Below are 24784 nucleotides of genomic sequence, written 5' to 3' on the forward strand. Positions count from 1 at the left end.
GGCTGAGAAGAACGATTAAATAAATAAAGATATAAAAAAAAAACATAGCAAAAATAATTTTACAAAATAAATTAAAGAACACAGAATAATAAGGATAGAAAGGATGTACGAAAAAAAGACGATTCAAGTTACAGTTTCTTAGTCTGCCAGTATCACGTGATTTCAACCTAATAAACTCAACACATCATTGCAAACGTTTTTATTTAATCTTCAGGGTGGAGAAGGATACCAAGTCATTTGCTTTAGCTACTGCAGCTGATATTCCAAAGAGGAAATGACCTTGGGAAAAAGGTGTGTGGATGTTTATTCTGCCTAGATTTTCTAAAATTATTTTTTTATTTTATGACTCTTTATTTTTTCTAAATGTTTAATATAATTCAATATTTCAAAATATATGGCGGCGTCCAGAGAGATTATCTGTAACAAACTCAAAATGTAGATAGATAGATAGATAGATAGATAGATAGACAGACAGTCAGACAGACAGACAGGCAGGCAGACAGACAGACAGACAGATAGATAGATAGATAGATAGATAGATAGATAGATAGATAGATAGATAGATAGATAGGTAGATAGATAGAGAGATAGATAGATAGATATACTACAAGAAGCAATAACACAGGAAAGTATTGCCATTTTAAGCTCTAACACATTAATTATATCTAAACTGTCATTTTATTTGGCATACATATTGATTGGAGGCCATTTTTATTACATATTTATTAATATTAGCTGTGTTATTATCAGTTTGATAATGGCTTTTAAAAACAGTGAGACGACTTTAAAAATTATATGAAATTGTTTTAAAGACAGTCGGTATGTACAATATTTTGTAACAACACAAAAGTATTCCAAATACTTCTAGAGTTATACTTAGATTGTTATTTAGCCAGTGTTGTACATACATTCTTCATTTCACAACAGGAGTACAATAAATGATTTCCGCAACGAAACCTGACAAGTCCTTTATCAGAGTTTACCGTGGACGAGTTGTACGAGCAAACATACCAATGACACCTGGGGTTAGAAAGACAAGGATTCCAAGTGATATAATGTGGGAACACGATTACGATCGACGAGTCAAAACCGATCTAGAAGTTAGACGCATTACCGAACGTTAAGACATGGTGGTCATCGAACTATTGTTTGTTTGGAGGACGAACCGATGCGACACGCTTGCTATATGACGTGAAAGAATCTCAAGGAGTGCAAATCAAAAACATCGGTGTGTGTTCCTTGTATATAATACTATCAGAACGACGACTCCAATGGAGGAATTGCTTTCGGGTACGTCAACAAGTTCTTAATAACTGAAGCAAGATGCTAGCGGCAATCCTTCTTTGTGTAAGATATAAAGACAAATTCAAACAAAAAAGGTACCGAACTCAACGCGGCATCGTTTTGGAACACGTAGAAAAGAACGAAGTTAGATGATCTTCTACCAAAGTCATGTTTTATTTTTTTTCAGGGAAAACTGTTTCAGTGTCGGATATTACTGAAGACGGAATACTTGGCTGATTAAAGTCGCTGCATACAACTGTTTTACAACAAGGGACAACGTATGAAATGCATGGAGATCGTCCGTGAAGATTTTATCTTGATAAATTATGAAGAAGAAACGTAATCTGCACCATTGACGAATTTGTAAATGTTAACATCCATTTAAAATTGTCTGATTGACACCGATAGTTGTATGCACATCCATCGCATTCAGAGCAGCCACCCATACATCAAAGGTATTCGTTTAGGCCCATGGACTAACAGTGACCAGGAAGACTTTTATTGTATACGGGTTCCAATACAGAAGACCGACATGAAGAAATTCATACCAAGCGCAAATGCACAGGATTGACACTGAACTATCGTTCGAGTCAAGTAGTCAACTTTTACGTGTTGAAAGAACATTTACAGTTAAGGCAAAATCAAGACTTTCATGTGAAAACATGGCATCAGCACACAACTGTACGATTGCAAAATCACCAAATTGTCATTGTCATTCAGCCTTTAGAAAAGGTTGGTAAAATTGTGTAACCAAAAATGAGTGCGAGCCCAGACCATAACATTTTACTGTAGGGACACGATATGTTCCAGTACAGAATATATATATATATAGTTCTAAGAAAAACAATTCATGCCAAATACAATGACCTGTCTGGAAAGATGAATTTAACACAGCAACAGAGTGAGGGACACATTTTCACCGATAACGACAAATTTGACAGAACAACTGACTTAAGTTCACTCAACTCGAGTACGGCCAGAGCGATGTTGTGCTTGGAACATCATTGATGCAGTACAACCTTTCGGCGATACCACGATAGAAACCATTCTTGTTTGTCCCCATAAACTTTCGACCTATCGTCCCTATAAACTTTCGATACATTTTTGTCCGTCTAAAACTTCCACTTTTGACCCCATATTATTATCCTCATGTTAAAGCCTACGGACAATTTATACATAGGACTTTCCGTGTGACCCCATTTCGCCCCATTATATAAACATGTGAGCTAAGGTTAATTATCGTTAGATCTCCAATAGCCACATACGAGTATTCATGTTTCACCGATATGCAGGCCTTCGTTTCTTGCATTAGTATCACTTTTGTCAATATCATTACGCAAATCATTTTCCGCGTTAAGCATCAAATTAAAATCCGCACGTGTAATAACATATTCATACGCCCCCACGTGTAGTAACATATATTTGAATTACATTAGCTTAAAATGACGAACAATCATTATTTGGGTCATATAAATGTATTAGGGTGATTTGTTTCCCTTTAACTTTAGCATCCAATATTAAATAACTACCTTCAGTATCGATATTAACGTGATTTATTTTATTGTTATACCTCTTTCTTCATATCTGTAAGAACTGAAAATGTCTACTTGTTTTCATTATACATTTTTTCTTCAGAATGGATGTATCTTTTCTTAAGTTCAAAACTTGACACATCGACATGCATATAATGCCGATTATTTGGCACCTTGGAAATTTTGATCGATAAAAGAACGTCAAATTTTGATTTATGAGCACCACAAATGTTCCAGAATGTATCACAGTTTCTTGCGTTTATATCTGTAATCAAGACGATTTTTTTCTCTAAAAGAATCGACTGTTCTTTTTCTGGAAAATGCTGGGTAATAAATTCTGGGACTGTGATGTCGATAACGTTATTCGTGGTTTTGAATATGCATACATATTTATGCAACAAATTATTGACGCTTTTGAAATGCAGTATAATCACATAGAACAATCTCTCTGCTGTTTTCTTGTTACATACAAATATTTTCACTTCAGTTTTTTTTCTCAGTAAGACTACATTGTAGTCAGAATTTTCCCCGAGAAGCCGCCAGGGGCTCATTCCGTTTTTGAAGATTACCTTTGTTAGGCTGTTTGTTCTCGTTTTAGTTTGTTCAATCATTTGGTCTTCTTTGGCTGTGTAGGTTAAGTTAAACTATAGTAACTGTCAAATCGATGCAGAATATGGCAGAGCAGGAGGATGAAAAATCTCCTTTGTTAGAACGTGATGAAGACTCATATAAGAGTCTTAGACACCGTGGAGAGGGTCATAATGCCCATGAGTCTACATGGACAGAAGCTTCCACCGACAGACCAACTCATCCTCTCAGCAAACCATCTCCCAAGACCACCGCGGTTGACCAGATTGTGTGTATTTTTGTTGTGGCTTTTGACACACGATCAGGTAATCCATAGTCAGGGAATCTTCTAATTATTGTTGCTAAAAATGTATTGTCAACAATCTGTAGTCACTAAAAATCAGTCTAATGCCATAGAGAGATCATTGGCTATTCATATGATCGCCAAATCACGTGGCAGTAGTATTACAATTTCCCTGCATTGGTCGTTTATGTTAGAGAATCCATTGATCTCTGATGTAAATAAAATCTAAACTACGATATTTAGATCACATGGCCATGTAAGAATTGTCAAAGTATGGTGTCTTCAGTAATACTGGCTAATACCTTTCGTGAAGTGTCGAATTTTGAATTTCAGTGAATTTTAAGAGTTGAATGCATTAAGCATTAAAATTTGTATCGCATTTAAGCCAGAAAAGTCTTTGTGAAGGATTACTTCGACCTTTCTTCGTTCATCTCCCCCATGTCAATGTAAACTTCAAAGGGGCAGCATGTGAACTTCAGTGAAATTTACAGGGGTATCTTAACATGGTCCTTAGAAAGTAAACATTTGAGCTACCAACCTTAACTGCTTGGTAGGAACCTGTGTCCACTTATCTTTTTTTTCAAAGGGAAATTGTCATGCGCTATTGTTCACAGATTCTGAGCTGTCTAAACCTGATGAAAGGAATTATTTCTTTGGGAAATATTAGGGACGACTGCCTACGATTGGGCAGAATAAATTAAGGCATACACTTTAGAGCAATCAGATTTTAAAGTGACGACCTTAGTCGAAATTCTTTAGTCTGAAAATTTCCTAGAAGAGGAAATGTAGTCGACTCCGTGGAAAGCAGATGGAGAATAGTGCTTTCCTTGTGAAACAGGAAAGGTACCAGGTGGTCATCTTGTAAACAGACAGACATGGTTTAGTGCTAGGATGCACAATTCTGACAGAACGGCAGTAAGGAGGTTCTGAAAGAGAACAGTAATAAGGTACGCAATTTTTGTTTCACGTAATATTCTATTATTTGATCGTTTGTTTTATGCAAATGTGTTTGCTATGATTAGGTTTCCATATTATGTATTGTTTATTCAATTCATGGAAATGTGTTGATGCTAGAGATGTTATGCAATTTATTTTATTCTTGTTTATGGAAATGTGTTGATGCTAGAGATGTTATGCAATTTATTTTATTCTTGTTTATGGAAGTGTGTTGATGCTAGAGTTATTATGCAATTTATTTTCATTCAGTTTTATGGAAAGTGTTGATGCTAGAATTGTGATGCAGTTTACCTTTTAATTTTACAGCTATTATTTCATTGGTAGAATTGATTACATGCGATCCAAATGTTCAAATGTGTAGGATTTCATAGGGTTATATGAAATAACTTCCTTTGTTTGTTAGGACAATACAGATTTCGTGAGCTAACGATACTTACCTAATTATATCTGATTTTGTAATGTTTGAATAATCTTGTAGGTTATGGATTGCTGTGAGTTACAATTTGTGAATTTCATGCACTAGTAATCGAACATGTAGTAGCATATGTAAAATAATACGATAATATTCGATAGACGCTTCCGTGGTAATTTAAGACTTGCTGCTGGAAGCGATGTTAATGTCCTACTGTACTAAGTCAGAATTTACGCAATGTGTGGATAGCAGCATGCTCTGAATAATGTAAGTGAATTGTATGTACCTCTAGAAAGTGGAGTATACAGAATTCTGGGGTAATTTTGTCTTTTAAGGAACAGCTTTCTGAGAGAAAGACCGGACAGTCTAGAGACAGAAGTCCGAGGGAAAAGGCATAGAGCTTAGGAAGGATGAACTAGGACACATTGATATATGGTCCAGACAGGAAGGTGATGCAAATCGGTCGTGGACATTGCGCTCTTTTCACCTCTCGTTATGATGATGATGAAATAAATCCAAATTGGACACACCTGTTAAATTATATTAATATGATCTAACTTGAATTGGAATTGCTGTTATTAATTTGTTATGATTAAATTTGTTATTTTCTTGTCAAAATAGGGCACGTATTGCTTTATTTCTTCCATTCTTCTTTCACTCCTGTCAGGCTATAATATCAAGAGAGATCAGCCTCTAGATAATGCCAGCCAAATCCAATTAACCACCCCTCTTACTAAGAGGGCGATGTTACACTTCTGGATTATTAAATGGATGAAAATGTTTTGATTGTTATAAATGAGAAGGTGAATATTCTACTTATTGATATCAGTGATGTAGGGTTTTATACAAAATTGCTTAATTCTACTAGCCTATTTAAAATGCTATTCTATGTGCAGCTGAGAGGTTTTGGTGATTTCTAATTTTTTTAAATAGGGAACCTGGATAATTTCCTGTATAACTGCAAATATGTTAATGTGTTAGTAAGTGTAAGGGTACATAGGGATAAGGGCTTTATGACAGTTATAGGAATTGCCTTAGGTAATGAAAGGTTAAAAAATAAAGTTCAGTCTAACATCAGATCAGCGCAGTCATCCTTTACCCAATTCATCATAACCTTTGATGTTTCAATTTCATCTTCCAAACTCCATCTGCAGAGGTCAATGAACTGTTTTGAATAGCAACATATAATTGCCATAGCACCATTGAAATCATGTTTGCAAGCCATGGGAAAATATCCACTTCACTGCCATTGCATCTGTGGCTGCCTGCATTAAGATTTCATTGTTTCTGATGGATATTTATAAACGAAATTATGTAATTTACAAGTTAATGAAATGTGCTTATATATATAAATTTAAGTGATTTTTTTGTCAAAAGATAATTGAAGAGAAACTCTGATTGGCTATTTAATTGTCATGAAAGGTCATGTTCAGTCAACCTTCTGAGAAAATTGTACTCAGATTGGCAATGATTGGTTAAGAAGGTATATGAATATTTATGAGATTTGTATCTGTCTGACATTTGCTTTTTTATTGCTAATTATATTTTGTGGATATACTATAGTAGGTAATGTTCTTCCGTAAATCCAGGCAGCCATTTCAGTTTCTCTTGAAACTAGAACTAAAGTTGGCATTGGGTGAGGAAGAGGAATCATAATTTGTTATTATGTTTCTGGAGAAGGAGTAAATGATGATTAAATTTGATATTTTTCTTGATGCAGTTCCTTGTTAGATAATGGAATAGGGCTTAAGGTTACATTTTTAAAGGTATATTAGAGTGGTGGGTTATGTGGAATTTAATTTGGATGTAGTTTGGAAAGAGCACATGAAAAAGTAAAAACAAAAACTGATAATATTTCAGATGGTTTCCGTCTCTAGTGTTCAGATAAGAAACATTCAGAAAAAATGTTCCAGTAGTGTTTACATTTTATGAAGTAACATTTAGATTTTATGATAGTGAAACAGAAAATTGAGGCAAAGAATGGACTTTATTGGAGCATAATAATTAAAAAACAAACCAGAAAGTATTATGTATAAAAAAAAGGAACACTTAGAAATTGTGTATGTGCAGTCTGCTGTCAGATGCTAGTATTTGTTGAAAAAATCATGTGAAAAGCAAATCAGACTTTAATTGTTCTTAAATATTATTTATTATATATATTTATGTGCTACTTTGACAATAAAGTTAGTTTGGACATAAAATATTTGTTTGTTGATGTTTGTTGATTATTAGCTGCTGCTGCCATTTCCAAAAACATTACATTCTAGTTAGATCAAAATGGGACTTCACTCATCTACATGAAAAAGTTAAAATAGCTTTTTTTATGTTTGCAAGTACATAAAACTATATATACTTGGTATGAACTTGTGTATTCTGATTTCTAATCTGTACATTTGTCTTGATTGTTGAAAAGGTAATGTTAAAAAATAAATTTTTAACACCCCACTGTTGCATCTGATGTGGCTGTCTGACTGCTGACTTGATGATCAATGACTTGCCCTGTCATAATACTTTCAGTAAATAAATAGTAATATATGGAGTCATTTTATATTTATGTTTGAATCAAGAAAAGTTAAATATTTTTATATATTCAACATTTGACAAATTTATGAATTTAAAGACAAACCATCAGTGTTTATCCACTTTCACCATTATGTGAGGAAATTGTTGGTTTCTATTTTTACCGAAAACCCGAACAGTTGCACACAATCTTCAGTTTGCATATGGCACACTTGCTATTCTTTGTCAAAAACCATCGTGGAACTGATCAGAGGTTGTTTACAGCTGATAGGATGCTTGCTAAAAATGTCGTTAAGATGTTATGTGAACCAGTAAGTTATGTGTAAAATAAGAGAATTCTTTGCAAAACAGACTTAACATATATTGTTTATCTTTAATTACAAATATGTGATGACCTTTAAAATGAAAGATTTCAGTGAGGGAACACCAGTAATTTCTTTGTACTTTTGAGATGGTTGTTTATGACTGACATGAAAACAAACCTCGCATAAGATTTATGGACTGGAAGTGTTTGACCATGTTATGTTGTTGTGCATAAATGTATCCCATTGACATGCCTGAAAGTAGGCTTAACACTGACATTTGGTCTTTTTGCAGTGCAATCAATAGTTTTCTTTCTGACCAACCTGTTTGCTAATAACATGATTTGGACAGAATGGCAGTCAAAAAACTTTATTATTATTTAGTGATTGCTGTTTGTTGTTATTTTAAGAGGATAGCACTCATATGCACCTAATTAAACTTCAATTAATACTGCATTTCCAATTAAGGAGTGTGTATAATTTGGTTACTTCTAATTAACATATGTTCATCTTGTGTAACAATTATGAAACAGAAATTGGCAGTCATAGTAAATGTGATTCTTTTCTCTAGTAAAGTTCCACATTACTTTGCTTAGTAAAAGATTTTGAAAGAATTTACATTGAGTACTTCCAAGAGACTTTATAGCAACAGCAGAATTTACATTGAGTACTGCCTAGAGACTTTATAGCAACAGCAGAATTTACATTGAGTACTGCCTAGAGACTTTATAGCAGCAGCAAAATTTACATTGAGTACTGCCTAGAGACTTTATAGCAACAGCAGAATTTACATTGAGTACTGCCTAGAGACTTTGTAGCAACAGCAGAATTTACATTGAGTACTGCCTAGAGACTTTATAGCAACAGCAGAATTTACATTGAGTACTGCCTAGAGACTTTATTGCAACAGCAGAATTTACATTGAGTACTGCCTAGAGACTTTATAGCAACAGCAGAATTTACATTGAGTACTGCCTAGAGACTTTATAGCAACAGCAGCATCAGGTCAGCAATAAGGACCACAAAGTTTCCTTTGACATCAAGTGCTTACGGTAGTTCAAAAATCACCTTAAGCAAATTGGCATGCCACTAAGCTTACGTAAAAGCCAAGAAGTGCATGATGAATAAATATTATGTGATGCAGATGAAAATAATGCAACAAAATATAAATCTACCTGCATGTACTAATATGTTACAGACCCAGCATATTAAATAATTAGTACATTGTACAATAATATTTATGTTTTTCGATTACATCAAAATTACCACTGGAGGCCAATTTTGTTATGAAAGTTGGCACAATAAGCAGTAACTGAAGCATTCACAGGATTTGGCACCAATCCCTGTATCAAGGGGAGATCAATCCAACTGCCAGCTAGGTTGGCCTATAGCTTTTTAGCAACATTTTAGCCTGGGAGGGTTGGATTTGTGAGGTAGTAGTAGTTCTCCTAAGGTATTATGACTGGGTAAGTATTAGTAAAGAAGACTGATCTTGTGACCTATTTGGTTAGAGCATCCACCTCAAATGCGTGAGATTCTGGGTTTGAACCCTGGCTGAGTCTTACCAGAGACTTATAAAATTGGTACTAGCAGGTGCCTTACTTGGTACTAAGCATTAAGAGGATAGTGTTAGGACTGGTTGGCCTGGTGTTAGGATAGTATGACTGGGTCGGATATGGAGCTAGATGTCTGTGGTATGATGACAACATGCTAGACATCACTATAAACTGCTACTCTGAGACATCGTAGTGATATGACTGAAATTGTTAAAACTATGTTAAAAATTTAAAAAATGCACACATTAAAGAAACATCTTTAACTTTAATTTTTTTTTAAATGTTGTTATTTCAAGAATAATTTCATTGTGTGTCAGGCAGAGTTTTATGATATAATCCAAAGAGGAAATAATGCAACATGTATACCACAAACAGAAGTAAAATGTCTGCCATCATACATCATTTGAACTGTGATCTGTTGAATGTAATATAGAAATGAGGTAATAATAATGCGTGTCTTTCCACTGATTGAAGCAGTGTCATAGTTAAAATTAGCACTACAATGGGCCATTGGCAGCCTCCCTTAACATAATTGGATTCTATATGAATGAATGCAGTTTAAGAAATCAATCAAAGAAAAAGCCTGAGATAGGTTTATAAGGATGATATTGATTGTACAAAGTAATTAATAGCTTTTCAGTTTGCTTTAGGACATTTGTGATACTCAATAATATGACATTATGGATGTCTATATGCATCATTATGTTATAGTATTTTATTTAAAATAATACTATTTTTGAGGCTGAAAAATGGGAATTTATGGAGAAAAATGTCACTTAAAATTGGGAATGATCTGATATGTGAAATACAGTTCTAATGAAGCTGGGTTGGTAACAGTGTATCTATCATAGTTTTTATTCATTAAAAGGTTGGTAACAAACAAGTAGATCCTGTTAAAAAAAAAAATCCTTATGTATTCCATTACTTTTCCCCATACACTGTAACAGAGTCATGTATGTCAGAACATGCAGACCTGGATATTTTATATTTTACATGTGTATTCCATTACTTTTCCATAGGTAATGTAATAGAGTGGTGCATGCCAGAAGATGTGGACCTAGATGGTGTAGAATTTAAGGCCATGGTCAGTGGTTCCCACACACTTACAACAGATTTTGTGTAAGTCTCACAATTCATCAGCACTAAACTATATTTTATACTTCTTATTGCTAAAGCATTTTCTGTCTAAAATACATAATCAAAATTAAATTAACATAACATTCAGAAGGCATTTTATGTATTAAACTATCAAATTGTAAAAATATTGTAAAATTTTATAACCATCTACAGAAGATAAAAACATTTTAAAATTTTTATTTTGCATATTACAGGACTCCTTTATTATAATGATATCCATGGGAGTCCTATGGTGAGACTGCCTTATAATGTAGTGCATTAAACATATAGTTTCACTATGATTTATTGAAATGGGATCCATTTGCAAACCTGCCTTATAAAAGGAACAGTGTTATTATGAAGTGCTTTATAATGAGGATGGTCTGTATTATCTTTCAAAAATAAGACATAGGAATTACAGTGTCAAGAATGTTCTGGCAACCATCCTTTTTTGGGATAAAGATATTTACACTCTAACCTAAATACACAGAATGATTGATATAAAATGGATTGAAGTTTGTTTCTTGGATATTTGTAAAGGAAAATTTCATAAGATGTATGTAACAATTATTGATACAACTCTTGATTTCAGGAAGACCATCAGTGAAAAACTTTAAAAGCAAGAAAATAATTTGGTCCTCATGACTGTCATCGGCACTCTACATGACAGCTCCTGTGGCCTAGTGGTTAGAGTGTCCTCCTTGGATGCGGGAGGACGCAGATTTGAACCCCGGTTGAGTTATACCAAAAACTGATAAAAATGGTACTAAAAGCTGCCTCGCTAGGTGCTCAGCATTAAGAAGTTATCATTAGGACTGGTTGGCATGGTGTCAGGTTAATGTGACTTGGTGGGACATCGTGCCATGTGTCTGTGGCATGATGTCCCGGTGCTAGACATCACTATAAACTGCCACACTGCAGATATCATAGCGATATGACTGAAAAATTGTTAAAGCCACATTGAAAATCCAAATCTCACACACTCTAAATGCTTTTATTATGCATTTCTTTGAGACATCTTCACTGCATCATGAAAATGTTAAAAATTAATAAACCTTGAGTTAAAAACATAATTATTTTAAAATCTGTTCACTTTTTAAACATTTTAGTTTGGTATTCAGAAACAGTCTAAACTAGATATTTTCTTTTCTTTTCTTACAGTTACTTTAGAAAAGACAACATGTATGGTTTGGCTTGTTTTGAGAATATGCCAGTAGAGAGTGAGATTGAGAGAGGAGCTAGAATGAAGTCTGTGGGGATCTTGGCCACCTCTTATACCCTGCTATATAGACACATGCAGTTTCTAGAAACTCAAGTCAGGTAAAATCTACCAGTTCTGATCATAACACATTGGAATATTATAATTAAATTTGTTGGATGATTACTGTGTTATTTACATTAATATACCTTAGATCTATAATGCATGTAATAACACCCATGACATCACATAACATCACCAGTGATGTCATAATATTTTGCAAAGGAAGGGCATATTGACAGAGGCATCCAGACGTGTTTTCAAGTCATTTCACTACACAATAGTGCGATATGGTCAAATTGGTATTTTTCATTATGTCATAAGAAGAATCTCACATTTCAACTCATTTCAAGTACAATTTATGAAACTTCTAAAATAATTTACATTTGTTGGTTGCAAAAGATTGTAAAGATAGAATTTGTTTGCACTCATTTCATACATTTTATTTGTTATGAGTACTCATGTAGGATCCCTTGGTGTGTTTATTTTTTACCCATCCACTGTTAAAACATCTTGGTCAGTGAACCAACATTTTTAAAGAAATTCCTTCTTTTTACTGTGAATAATTTATGTGAGGTTCAGCATTCTGTAGAATTATAGTTCATGGGATGATAAATATCTTTAATTGCAGCCAACTTAAGCTTACTTTGACCTTTTCTTTTTTACTGTCATCAGTTGTTATCTCATTTTCTTTCGACTGCTCCCGTGGCCTAATGGTTAGAGCATCTGCCTCAGATGCAGGAGGTCATGGGTTCAATCCCTGACCAAGTCTACCAAAGACTTACAAAAATGGTACTAACAGCTTTGATGCTTGGCATTAAGAGGTTAGTGTTAGGACTGGTCTGCCTGGTGTCAGGATAATGCGACTGGGTGGGACATCATACTACATGTCTGTGGCATGATGTCCCAGTGCTAGACATCACTATAAACTGTCACACTGCATTCATCGTAGTGATATGACTGAAACATTGTTAAAGCTACGTTAGAAATCCAAATCATGCACACACACACACAACACACACACATTTTCTTTCCCAGCAATATATACCCATTTATTCTGACATGTAGTTCCTACATATTTTGTTTTTGTGACCCAAATTGTTATTATTAAATGAGAGGAAAATTGTTTTAATGGTCGATTTTAATTCCAAGGCATCAGTTGGAAACTCCAGGAAAATACTCACAACTTCTGGCATTCTATGAAGATAAGAAAGGATTGCTGCCTTCTAGCAGTGTTATGACTGACGGTTGCACAATTCTCTCCCCAGCTTCCACACCATCATCCAGCAGTGAACCATTTCTAGATATGAAGGTAACCCTGAGCTTTGTAATTTAGCATTCTGATCTTACATGTCGTAATAGCAACCTTTAATATTGTATTTAATCATTATCGTAGAGGAGTTTGTTTGGGCGAGTGTATGAAGATACCCAGGGTGTGACAGACTTAAAAAGCAAATTGTGGGCTAAAAGAAAAGCTGGCTAGCGTAAATGTAGAAGCTAATTGAAAGCAAACTAGACACCTGTATTTATAGCTGTTAGCTTCAAGGCTATACTTTTACTTTTTTATATCTCAGTATGTGATGTTTTACCCCAACCCCTTGTATTATACATGTATTTATAAGTCTGTAAGTGGAGCCAGGTAAGCTTTGTTTTTCCAAGTGCCTAAGTTGGCTAATCCTCTTACGTAACCCAGTCTTTGTTTGAGCTCTTGAGTGGAAATCTGGCGGGAATCTTTGTACATGGGAACACGTGACGTAGACAACTTCAAAGAGCCGGAAGCCGACAATGGTAGGCTGGACAGTACATGGGGACACACAGACTGACATTTTTATGATTGACAGTTCGATCAAATGACCAGAGTCCGTCGCCATCCAATCGGGATGCGTTGTAGGTGGGACTTGATTCGAGAAGCTGGAATAAGACTTGTACAAGCCTGAAATTCGTCAGTTGGTGTTTAAGAGTCGCAGTGACACACACTCCGTTAGCCATTCGTAAAAATTGGCGGAATTTAGGAAATTCATGAAATAGCTTCGATCAGGAAGCTTTCGGGGGACGAAAGAATCTCAGAGAATTTCGGGGGACGAGAGAAGTTCAGAGAATTTCGGGTGACGGTGAGAGATACCGAGTGAATTTCGGGTGACCTCAAGGGATACCGTCAAGGGTTCCGGATACTAGAAGAGGAACCGGAAGTCAAGATAACGGCAAGGAACAAGGATAATAGAAGAGGAAGCGGAAGTGGAGATCACGAAAGGAGAGAAAGACAAGGGAACGAAGAGATTTAGATGAGTAGCACTCAAGAAGGGAAAAATCTCCTCACACTGTGAACTCAAATGATGATCAAAGGGATCATTGGGTGAAAGAGAGACATTGATTACTTTAAATTCTTTTAAATTTCATTTATTAAATTGTTATTGTTTAAATTTCATCTTTGTATTTCTTTTAATTTAACTGTCGGCATTGCTGACTGGGGGCTCGTAGCCATAAATATATTTAGTCAATAAATAATATAGTGTCCAGAATTAACCTTCTGAATAAGGACCAGGGGAACTTCTCATAATTCGTTAAAGTCTATAAGAAGAACCCCACCCCTAGACAACCACAACACCCCCACAGTGGGCGCTTCGTCCGGGATATGAATTAGACATATATATTATTTTGGGACTTAAAGTTATTGGTAGAAGTATTAGTGAACAGTGTGAGATATTTTCCATTCTTTGTATCTGAAATTTTGTGATTTTCTCATCTTGTATTTTTATTGTCATATGTGCAGGCTTTGTAGATCTTCCATTCATAGCAGTACGTGTGAAGCAGATATCGAACAAATATCTTACCTGAACGAAACTAGTTGTTGTCGACAGGTAAGTATTTAAACTGGTATTACAAATATCTGTATATTGTTTGAATTTTGAGACAAGGTATCAATTTACATTAGTATAATGGCTATCGAACGACAAATGATAAAGGAATACCGCGCCATGGGGTCGGAAGATCTTGGATACGAGGGAGATCGCCTGGCAACCTTTATAGAAGAAAGGATCAAGGAATGGAAGGCCGAAAAAGCAGCGGAAAGAGAAGCCCAGAGAGAACTAGCCAAGATAGCAGCGGACCAAGAGTTAGCCAAGATCGCAGCGGATCAAGCCAAGATAGCCGCGGACCGAGAAGCAGCGGACCGAGACGCCCAGAAAGAGCTGGAGCTAGCCAGACTCGCTCACACTCTGGAGATGGAAAAGGTCAGAGTTGAAGCTAGGACCAACGGACGGGACGACGCCAGTACAAGCTCTGGAACAACCGGCCGACCTTTCATCGACCACCGGATAGTCCAGATCAACATGTCACGCTTCAATGATAGGGAGGAGGCTATTGACGATTTTCTCGTCCAGTTTGAGAAACTCGCACGCGCTCATCAGGTCCCTGAACAGCACTGGGCCATTAATGTCTCAGCCTTTTTGCAAGGTGCAGCTCGGGAAGTCTACCACGGCTTAACTGCAGAAGAGGCTGATGACTACACTGCCCTCAAGAAGGCGCTTCTCTGCCATTATCGGCTGACCGCCGAGACTTACCGGAAACTTTTCCGGGACTCGGTGAAAAAGGTAACAGAGACCCACTCTCAATTCCACAACCGTGTTCGAGGTTTATTTGAGAAGTGGATGAAAATGGCCGAAGTCGAACGCACGTACGAAGGGCTACGCGAGGTAATACTCAAGGAACATGTCCTGGGTACTTACCGTCGCGAGTTGACAGTTTTCTTAGCAGAAAGAGAACACCGGACGCTCGAAGAGATCGCTAACATGGCGGAGCGATACGAGCAGGCGCACTCGAAGAGTGGAGGTTCCGGGGTTGCTGACCGACCCCGACCCTCTGAGTCGCGTCGTATGGGGGAGGTTGAGCCGGCTGTCCGTAACCGTCAGGGCGACGGGAAGGTCGGAGGGGCACCTACAGGTAGGGCTGCCGCCTATCGACCTGGACAGGCCTCACCCACGAAACCAGGACTTGCAAGTCGGCGAGGGCCGCCGACATGTTTTAATTGCAAGCGCCTGGGGCATTTTGCCAGGGACTGTCCCAAGGGCAGGCAGACCCAGGTGAATGTCGTAGCTAAGAAGGAAGGTGTGCCGGAAGCGAGTCGCAACCCAGCCAACCTTGCGGCCGCAACTGTCAATGGTGAAGGCGCCACCATCTTGTATGACACTGGGTGCAGCGTCCCCGCGCTTGTCGACGAGAAATATGTCAAGCCGGAGGACTATACAGGGGAGGTAATAGAAGTTCAGTACGCGAACTGCGCGCGTGACTCATTACCAGTAGCTGTCATTGACCTCGATTCACCATACGTGAAGGGGAAAATTGAAGCTGCTTGCTTGGAGGGGCTATCACATGACGTCATATTGGGTTGCCGTTATGTGTTACCCCAGCCGAACCCCGAAACCTGCACACCTATGCCAGTGAGTGCTGTTGAAACCAGGGCCATGAGTCGACAGCCGAAACAAAAGCCAATCCAAGTTACATCGACACCGGTTAGTAATGTTATTCCAGCGGAGTTAAGGAAGCTGCAACAGGAGGACGCAACTCTGGCGCAGTTGCACAAACACGCAGAAGCGGGAACAGAAAGGGAAACTCCGAACGGCGCGGTGAAGTTTGTCTACAAGAAGGGAATCTTGTATCGCCACGCCAGGAAACACAACGAACACTTCAAGCAAGTCGTCGTGCCAAAGGAAAAGCGTTGCGAAGTACTGAAACTTGCACACGAGAGTCTCATGGGTGGACACATGGGAATTGCTAAGACGCGTGACCGTCTTGTAAAAGAGTTTTACTGGCCAGGGGTCCAGGGAGACGTAAAACGGTTCTGTCTCTCCTGTGACAAATGCCAGAGAATGGCACCGAAAACGGATCAGCGACCCATCCCTTTGGGGAGTACGCCCCTTATCGATGAACCATTTAGACGTGTTGCCATGGATTTAATCGGACCGATAAAACCCGCGTCTGCGCACGGAAATCGATATATTTTAACGGTTGTCGATTATGCTACACGCTATCCGGAGGCCGTTGCGTTGCGTAACATTGACACGGAAACCGTCGCGGAAGCTCTGTTTGCGATCTGGTCAAGAGTCGGAGTGCCCGACGAGATCTTGACCGATCAAGGAACACAATTTATGAGTCGTGTGATGGCGGAGGTGAATCGTCTCATGTCGATTAAACACCTCACGACTACACCGTATCACCCCCAATGTAACGGATTGGTCGAACGGTTTAATGGGACCTTGAAAAACACGCTCAAGAAATTGTGCGAAGGCCGCCCCAAGGATTGGGACCGGTATATTCCGGCCATGCTTTTTGCATACCGGGAAGTACCGCAAGCGAGTTTGGGGTTCTCTCCCTTTGAACTCTTGTACGGGAGAACCGTACGCGGCCCAATCGCCGTACTGAGACAGCTGTGGACAGACGACCACGCTGTAGAGGAAGTACGCACTACCTACCAGTACGTCGCGGACTTGCGCAACAAACTGGAAGAGGTTTGTTCTCTCGCGCAAGAAAATCTCAAACGAGCTAGGGCGCAACAGGCGAAAAATTACAATAAGCGCGCAAAACCACGTCAGTTTGAGGTAGGGGACAAAGTGTTGTTGTTGTTGCCCCAGGAACACAACAAGTTGCAAGTTTCCTGGAGGGGTCCATACGTCGTCACCAAGAAGGTCGGAGGTCAAACCTACCGGATACAGCTACCGACGAAAGAGAAATTGTACCATGCCAATTTGCTCAAGAGGTACCGGGAAAGGGAGACCGCCAGCGATTTTGTTGTCGCAGCGATAGTCACCGAGGATATCGAAGGCGATACGGAAGGTGCTAACACTGTCCCGAGCTGTCCATTAACGAGGGCCGAGACTCCGTCGGACGTGGAGTGTGACCCCATGTTAACTGAAGGGCAGCGGAACGAGATAGAGACCTTGCTGGCCGGATATTCCGACGTGCTAACAGAAAAACCCGGGAGGACGACGCTTGTCGAGTTCGGGTTAAAGATGGTGGACGACCGACCAGTTCAGCGTAAACCCTACCCCTTGCCCCACGCGAAACGACAAGTTGTAAGGGAAGAAATCGAGCAGATGATTGCTCTGGGAGTAATCGAACCTGCCGACTCTCCGTACAGCTCACCAGTAGTCTTAGTGCAGAAGAAGGACGGCACCCATCGGTTCTGCGTCGACTACCGGAAGCTGAATCAGGTGACAGAATTTCAAGTTGAAATGCTACCTGACCCCGAACATATCTTCGCTTCGGTCTCGAAAGCGAAATATTTTTCCAAACTGGATTTGTCCAAGGGGTATTGGCAAATTCCGGTAAGGAAAGAAGACCGACCGAAGCTTGCTTTTGCTACTCCCGACGGGACATACCAATGGTTGGTGATGCCGTTCGGGGTACAAAACGCGCCCAGCGTCTTTACCAGAATGATGCGGAAGTTGTTGGAGCCCTTGCGCGATAGGGGTGTCCACAACTTCATGGATGACCTCTTGTTAGCTACAGAGACATGGGGTGAACACCTCGCTCTGTTAGCTGACGTTTTGGAGCGGCTACGTCAGGAGGGCTTGACAGCCCGCCCTTCCAAATGTCACCTTGGTTTCAGGACATTAGACTATTTAGGACATACCCTGAGCCAAGGCACGCTGTCTCCAGAGAAGTCGAAGGTGGAGCAGTTGAGAAACGCCGCACGCCCCACCACGAAAACGGAAGTGAGGTCATTCCTGGGACTGGCCGGATATTACCGGAGGTATGTCGCTAATTTCAGCGCGATTGCGGGCCCGTTGTCTGACCTAACCAAGAAACGGACCCCGAGTAAGTTCGTTTGGACAGATGCGTGTGAGCACGCATTCCAAACGCTAAAGGATAGACTTACATCCGACGCAGTTGTTCGTCTACCGGACTTGGATAAAGAATTCGTTCTGCGCACCGATGCATGCGACACGGGACTGGGAGCAGTACTGCTCCAGGAGCATGACAAGACGCTTTTTCCTGTCGCATACGGCAGCCGGAAGTTGTCTGCTGCCGAGAAGAATTACTCAGTATCGGAGAGGGAATGTCTCGGAATCGTGTTCGGCATATCACGGTTCGAGCGATACCTATATGGACGTAAGTTCATATTGGAGACCGACCACCAACCACTCGCCTATCTGGTGCAGGCAAAGTTGTCCAATGGTCGATTGATGCGATGGTCGCTGTTTTTACAGCAGTACCAGATGCAGATCAGATACGTGAAAGGATCTGAAAACGTAGGCGCAGATTTCATGAGTAGAAGCGCCGAAATGATATAGATCATTTGTTATATTTTCGTGTTCATACTCAGTTTAGCATTTAGTTCATTTTGCTGATTTTGTTCTTTATATCGTGTAACACTTTTGCTTTTTTAGTTTGAGTGAATAAAATCCTGATTTTATTCTCAAGCGTGGGGGGATGTGATGTTTTACCCCAACCCCTTGTATTATACATGTATTTATAAGTCTGTAAGTGGAGCCAGGTAAGCTTTGTTTTTCCAAGTGCCTAAGTTGGCTAATCCTCTTACGTAACCCAGTCTTTGTTTGAGCTCTTGAGTGGAAATCTGGCGGGAATCTTTGTACATGGGAACACGTGACGTAGACAACTTCAAAGAGCCGGAAGCCGACAATGGTAGGCTGGACAGTACATGGGGACACACAGACTGACATTTTTATGATTGACAGTTCGATCAAATGACCAGAGTCCGTCGCCATCCAATCGGGATGCGTTGTAGGTGGGACTTGATTCGAGAAGCTGGAATAAGACTTGTACAAGCCTGAAATTCGTCAGTTGGTGTTTAAGAGTCGCAGTGACACACACTCCGTTAGCCATTCGTAAAAATTGGCGGAATTTAGGAAATTCATGAAATAGCTTCGATCAGGAAGCTTTCGGGGGACGAAAGAATCTCAGAGAATTTCGGGGGACGAGAGAAGTTCAGAGAATTTCGGGTGACGGTGAGAGATACCGAGTGAATTTCGGGTGACCTCAAGGGATACCGTCAAGGGTTCCGGATACTAGAAGAGGAACCGGAAGTCAAGATAACGGCAAGGAACAAGGATAATAGAAGAGGAAGCGGAAGTGGAGATCACGAAAGGAGAGAAAGACAAGGGAACGAAGAGATTTAGATGAGTAGCACTCAAGAAGGGAAAAATCTCCTCACACTGTGAACTCAAATGATGATCAAAGGGATCATTGGGTGAAAGAGAGACATTGATTACTTTAAATTCTTTTAAATTTCATTTATTAAATTGTTATTGTTTAAATTTCATCTTTGTATTTCTTTTAATTTAACTGTCGGCATTGCTGACTGGGGGCTCGTAGCCATAAATATATTTAGTCAATAAATAATATAGTGTCCAGAATTAACCTTCTGAATAAGGACCAGGGGAACTTCTCATAATTCGTTAAAGTCTATAAGAAGAACCCCACCCCTAGACAACCGCTACACCCCCACACAGTAACAGTTTTTATCCTTGTAAAGCATTTTCCTTTGTGTGTTTTGAAAAGAAATACATTGTATAACATTTGATGATATGAAATAATAGCCCACTGGGATACCTCACCTCAATGTATGTTAGCCCAGACTCAGCATTTAGTAGTTCTTGGGCTCTGAGCACATTATTTGTTGGACCCTGTACAATATCATTATTGGAAATTATTGAAAATATTTAAGCATTCACCCAGCTTCAGACCGCATTGAGCCAAACTTGCTGGAACATAACCAAGCTATATGCTATTTGTTCAGCTTATTATTTACAGCACACATGGACTTTGATCTGCATGCTCATTTAGGTCAATGTTATGATATTCACAGCTGGGTCTATGTTAGACATATGAGTCTATCATAGATTTATTAATATGATTATTATACTCAAATTAATACATTGTGACTTATTGATTTTTTATGCACTGAAAAGCTTTGAAGGTCAGAGGCCATTGGTGAAGTAATGCCTGCAGTTATAAGAGAATTCAGTTTGGTTGTTATAGATTCAATGCCATCTATTAGCATGATAGACAATTTCTGGTGGCCAGTGTATATGGTGGAGGAAGAACCTGGGAAAACTCTGGGAAGAACCAACAGCCCACAGGAAGCCACTGGCAGTCTTTCTCACATACCCACATTGGCCAAGCCACAGACTGGAAACCGCACAGACAGAAGTGAGATGTCAGTGATCTGTAAAGGTGAGCACCTTAGACCACAAAGCCAACAAGGACCCTGAGAATTTAAGAATTTGATTACTAAAGTACAGTCCTTCTTCTATACTTAAAAGCACCACTTGTAATTCAATTTAAAATAAGAGGAGGGGTGTTTAGAGATAACAAAAAGTGTTTTTTATCTACGGAGGTGTCTGTATTAGTGCACTTGAGCGAAATAAGCAGCATTTTACAGTTGAGATTAAGTAATCTACTCATATGAGCCAATAACAATGACTAGAAATTCAAACTTGAATAAATTAAAATGATATGATTTCCTTGAGATATTTAGTTCACTTCCAGACAAAAACTGGAATTTATTGTCATGTATCATTAACACACACATGCACACACATATGTGTAGGCAATAACAAAATCAAAACCAAACATATTAAATAAAAATTAGGCACAGTTTCTGTCCTTGAAATCCGTTTGATCAATTATTAAAATTTAGTTGTTGACTTTTGTTACTCTCAGTAATCTGTCGGATGCTTTGAATTTGTCACATGTGTCATTACTTTTTATCTTTGTATTCATTTGAGACTGGACAGTAATGTTGTTTAGACCTCTCTGAAGAACTTTCAGAACTTTTATGAGCATTAAAAATGCTCTTTCTGAATCTTCCTAATGCAAGATGGTGTTGTGTTGACACATGTTGCATACATTACTTCAGAATGACTAATGCTGGTGTGATGCTTACAGTATAAAATGAAAGTTTACAATGTACCACCACTAGCTGCTGAGTTTCATAAAATCTGACTCTGTCAGCCAGAAGTTCTGAAATTTGGGTTTGCTTCACTTTGCTCACTTCACAAATGTCTTATCCTTCACAGACTCATTTGTGTTTCAAAATTTGCCATCAAAATTAATCACTGCGCTTGCTTTACCATTTCAGCTGCCAGATTAATCATATTTTACATTTTTTGTATGAAGTCAAATTGGACTTCAAAGAAATATTGCCATTGATCATGTAATAGTTAGTAATCCTTAATAAAGATGTTGTAAGCAAAGTGTAACAACTTTTATTTCTTCAACACACATCTCTGATTTTCTGAAATGCAAGTAAATTGGGTCGTTCACTTTATGTACTTTGCCAACGCAAACTAGCCTAATGAGCTCTCCCACAGATGTACTCTAAGGAATACCAAACACAAAATCTCTTTTTTTTTCTGGTTGTACATACTACAGTACTTTTCACTATCCTTCAGTAAAGGATGAAATTCCCAAGTAAAAAGGATAACAATTTAATGATATTAACAGCATGTTTTCATTTTCAGGACAAATTAATTAAAAAAATGATTATAATTTTGTACAAAACAGTTGTATTTTTTAAAATCTATTTTAAATGTTACTAATATAATTATATTTCTGATTCTTTAATCACTTGTCTGATGTGTGTCAGATATGCCTACATGCTGGCCAAATAGGATTTCATGATAGATATTTGAGCCAAATAACTTCTGTAAAAATTTAATTTAAAAAAGAACACTCTGCTAACTCAGAATGTCATTTTGTTTAGTTATATACTTGCATTTGATAATGTGTTAAGAACAATTAATGCAGGGAATCATCCAAAGTTTTTCAGGTAAGCAGTTGTTCAAATTTTGCATAATTTCTCAAGTCCACTAAATATTTTCTTATTGTTTGAGTGAGTGTTTTATGTTTACTGATCCTTTCTGATAAATATCTTGCCTGGGTGTTGGCATCCAAGTTTATTTGCCAATTATTACAACATGTAGCAAGTAAATTGTAGGCTTCACTGGGTGTCAGCTATAGTGCTAACTTAATCATCCTACCTGTAATGTCAGCACAATATCTTTCATAGGGTGTCAATTGTAGTGCTAACTTAATCATCCTACCTGTAATGTCAGCACATTATCTTTCATAGGGTGTTAGCTATAGTGCTGACTTAATCAAACTACATGTAATGTCAGCACAATATCTTTCATAGGGTGTCAGTTGTAGTGCTAACTTAATCATCCTACCTGTAATGTCAGCACAATATATTTCATAGGGTGTCAGTTTTAGTGCTAACTTAATCATCCTACCTGGAATGTCAGCACAGTATCTTTCATAGGGTGTCAGTTGTAGTGCTAACTTAATCATCCTACCTGGAATGTCAGCACAGTATCTTTCATAGGGTGTCAGTTGTAGTGCTAACTTAATCATCCTACCTGAAATGTCAGCACAATATCTTTCATAGGGTGTCAGCTATAGTGCTGACTTAATCATCCTACATGTAATGTCAGCACAATATCTTTCATAGGGTGTCAATTGTAGTGCTGACTTAATCATCCTACCTGTAATGTCAGCACAATATATTTCATAGGGTGTCAGTTGTAGCGCTAACTTAATCATCTTACCTGTAATGTCAGCACAATATATTTCATGGGGTGTCAGCAGTAGTGCTAACTTAATAATCCTACCTGTAATGCCAGCACACTATCAGTCAAAGGGTGTCAGCTAACTTAATCATCCTATCTGTAATGTCAGCACAATATCTTTATAGGGTGTCAGCTATAGTGCTAACTTAATCATCCTACCTGTAATGTCAGCACAATATCTTTCATAGGGTGTCAGCTATAGTGCTAATTTAATCATCCTACCTGTAATGTCAGCACAGTATCTTTCATAGGGTGTCAGCTATAGTGCTGACTTAATCATCCTACATGGAATGTCAGCACAATATTTTTCGTAGGGTGTCAGTTGTAGTGTTAACTTAATCATCCTACCTGTAATGTCAGCACAATATCTCAAGGAAGGACTATCTGTATTCATAATATTTTCTGGAATTTGTGTATTTACAAACATGATCATTTTTGTGGGTTTGGGGATAAAAGCTTTTGCATTTTGTGTGACATTGTAACCTGACTGGTATGAGTTTTTGAGATCACTTACTGATCATTCCAGCTGGTCTCAACATGTAAGTCTAATGGTATGCACGTGTTATTGTGTGCCCTTGTAACCTGACAGTACATTAGTCATTTACTCATCATTCCAGCTGGTTTCAACATGTAAGTCTAGTGGTATGTATGTCTGAGTGTGTGACATTTTAATCTGACAGTACTTGAGGTCACATATTAATCATTCCAGCTGGTCTCAGTGTGTAAATCAAGTGGTATGTATGTCTGATTGTGTTACATTGTAACCTGTTTGGTATGAGTACATGATGTCACATATTGATCATTCCAGTTGGTCTCGAGATGCAGGTCTATTGGTATATGTGTCTAATTGTGTGACATTGTAACCTGATAGTACATGAGGTCACTTACTCATCATTCCAGCTTGTCTCAACATGTAAGTCTAGTGGTATGTATGTCTGATTGTGTAACATTGTAACCTGTTTGGTATGAGTACATGAGGTCACATATTGATAATTCCAGCTGGTCTCACCCTGTAAATCTAGTGGCATATGTGCCTCGTTATGATGTACAAGCTGTGGTGACTCAATGGTTAGCATAACATGGTGTGTTCTTGAGGAAGGCATTGTCTTGTAATAAATGTCAAATTAAACCTGATTGTGATGCAGAGGACCTGCATTAAAATCGTGACACATATGCTTTCTTTCTCTTTTACTGTTAAAGATAGTTCAGAAAGACTCCTTAAGATTAAAAATTGAGAAAACATCCTTCTGTGAAAGAGATTTTATCCTTTTTTTTTAATTTTCCTTTGTAGAAAGGTTATACAGGATTTGAGATTTGATATACAGTGGTATCATTTACTCTTGTGGGTACTTAAATTTGTGCTTTTGTCTTTCAAAGTTTGCATGTTT

At 38.3% G+C, this 24784-nt stretch overlaps 1 protein-coding gene across 2 annotated transcripts in view; it reads left to right on the top strand.

Moving 5' to 3' along the window:
* The first annotated feature begins 3460 nt into the window (after positions 1 to 3460).
* The window catches only part of LOC149780707 (DENN domain-containing protein 11-like), a 46665-nt gene continuing 25341 nt past the window's right edge, over positions 3461 to 24784 (top strand). For both annotated transcript variants that reach the window (XM_089937753.1, XM_089937754.1), the window contains exons 1-4: positions 3461 to 3709; positions 10454 to 10553; positions 11712 to 11870; positions 12961 to 13120. In XM_089937753.1, the coding sequence (XP_089793879.1) occupies positions 3481 to 3709; positions 10454 to 10553; positions 11712 to 11870; positions 12961 to 13120 (648 nt within the window). In that variant the 5' untranslated portion in view covers positions 3461 to 3480. The remainder of the gene's footprint in view (positions 3710 to 10453; positions 10554 to 11711; positions 11871 to 12960; positions 13121 to 24784) is intronic.

The sequence above is a fragment of the Sinohyriopsis cumingii genome, chromosome 16, assembly GCF_028554795.1.
Source record: "Sinohyriopsis cumingii isolate HCF-2022 chromosome 16, ASM2855479v2, whole genome shotgun sequence".
NCBI classification, from domain to species: Eukaryota; Metazoa; Mollusca; class Bivalvia; order Unionida; family Unionidae; genus Sinohyriopsis; species Sinohyriopsis cumingii.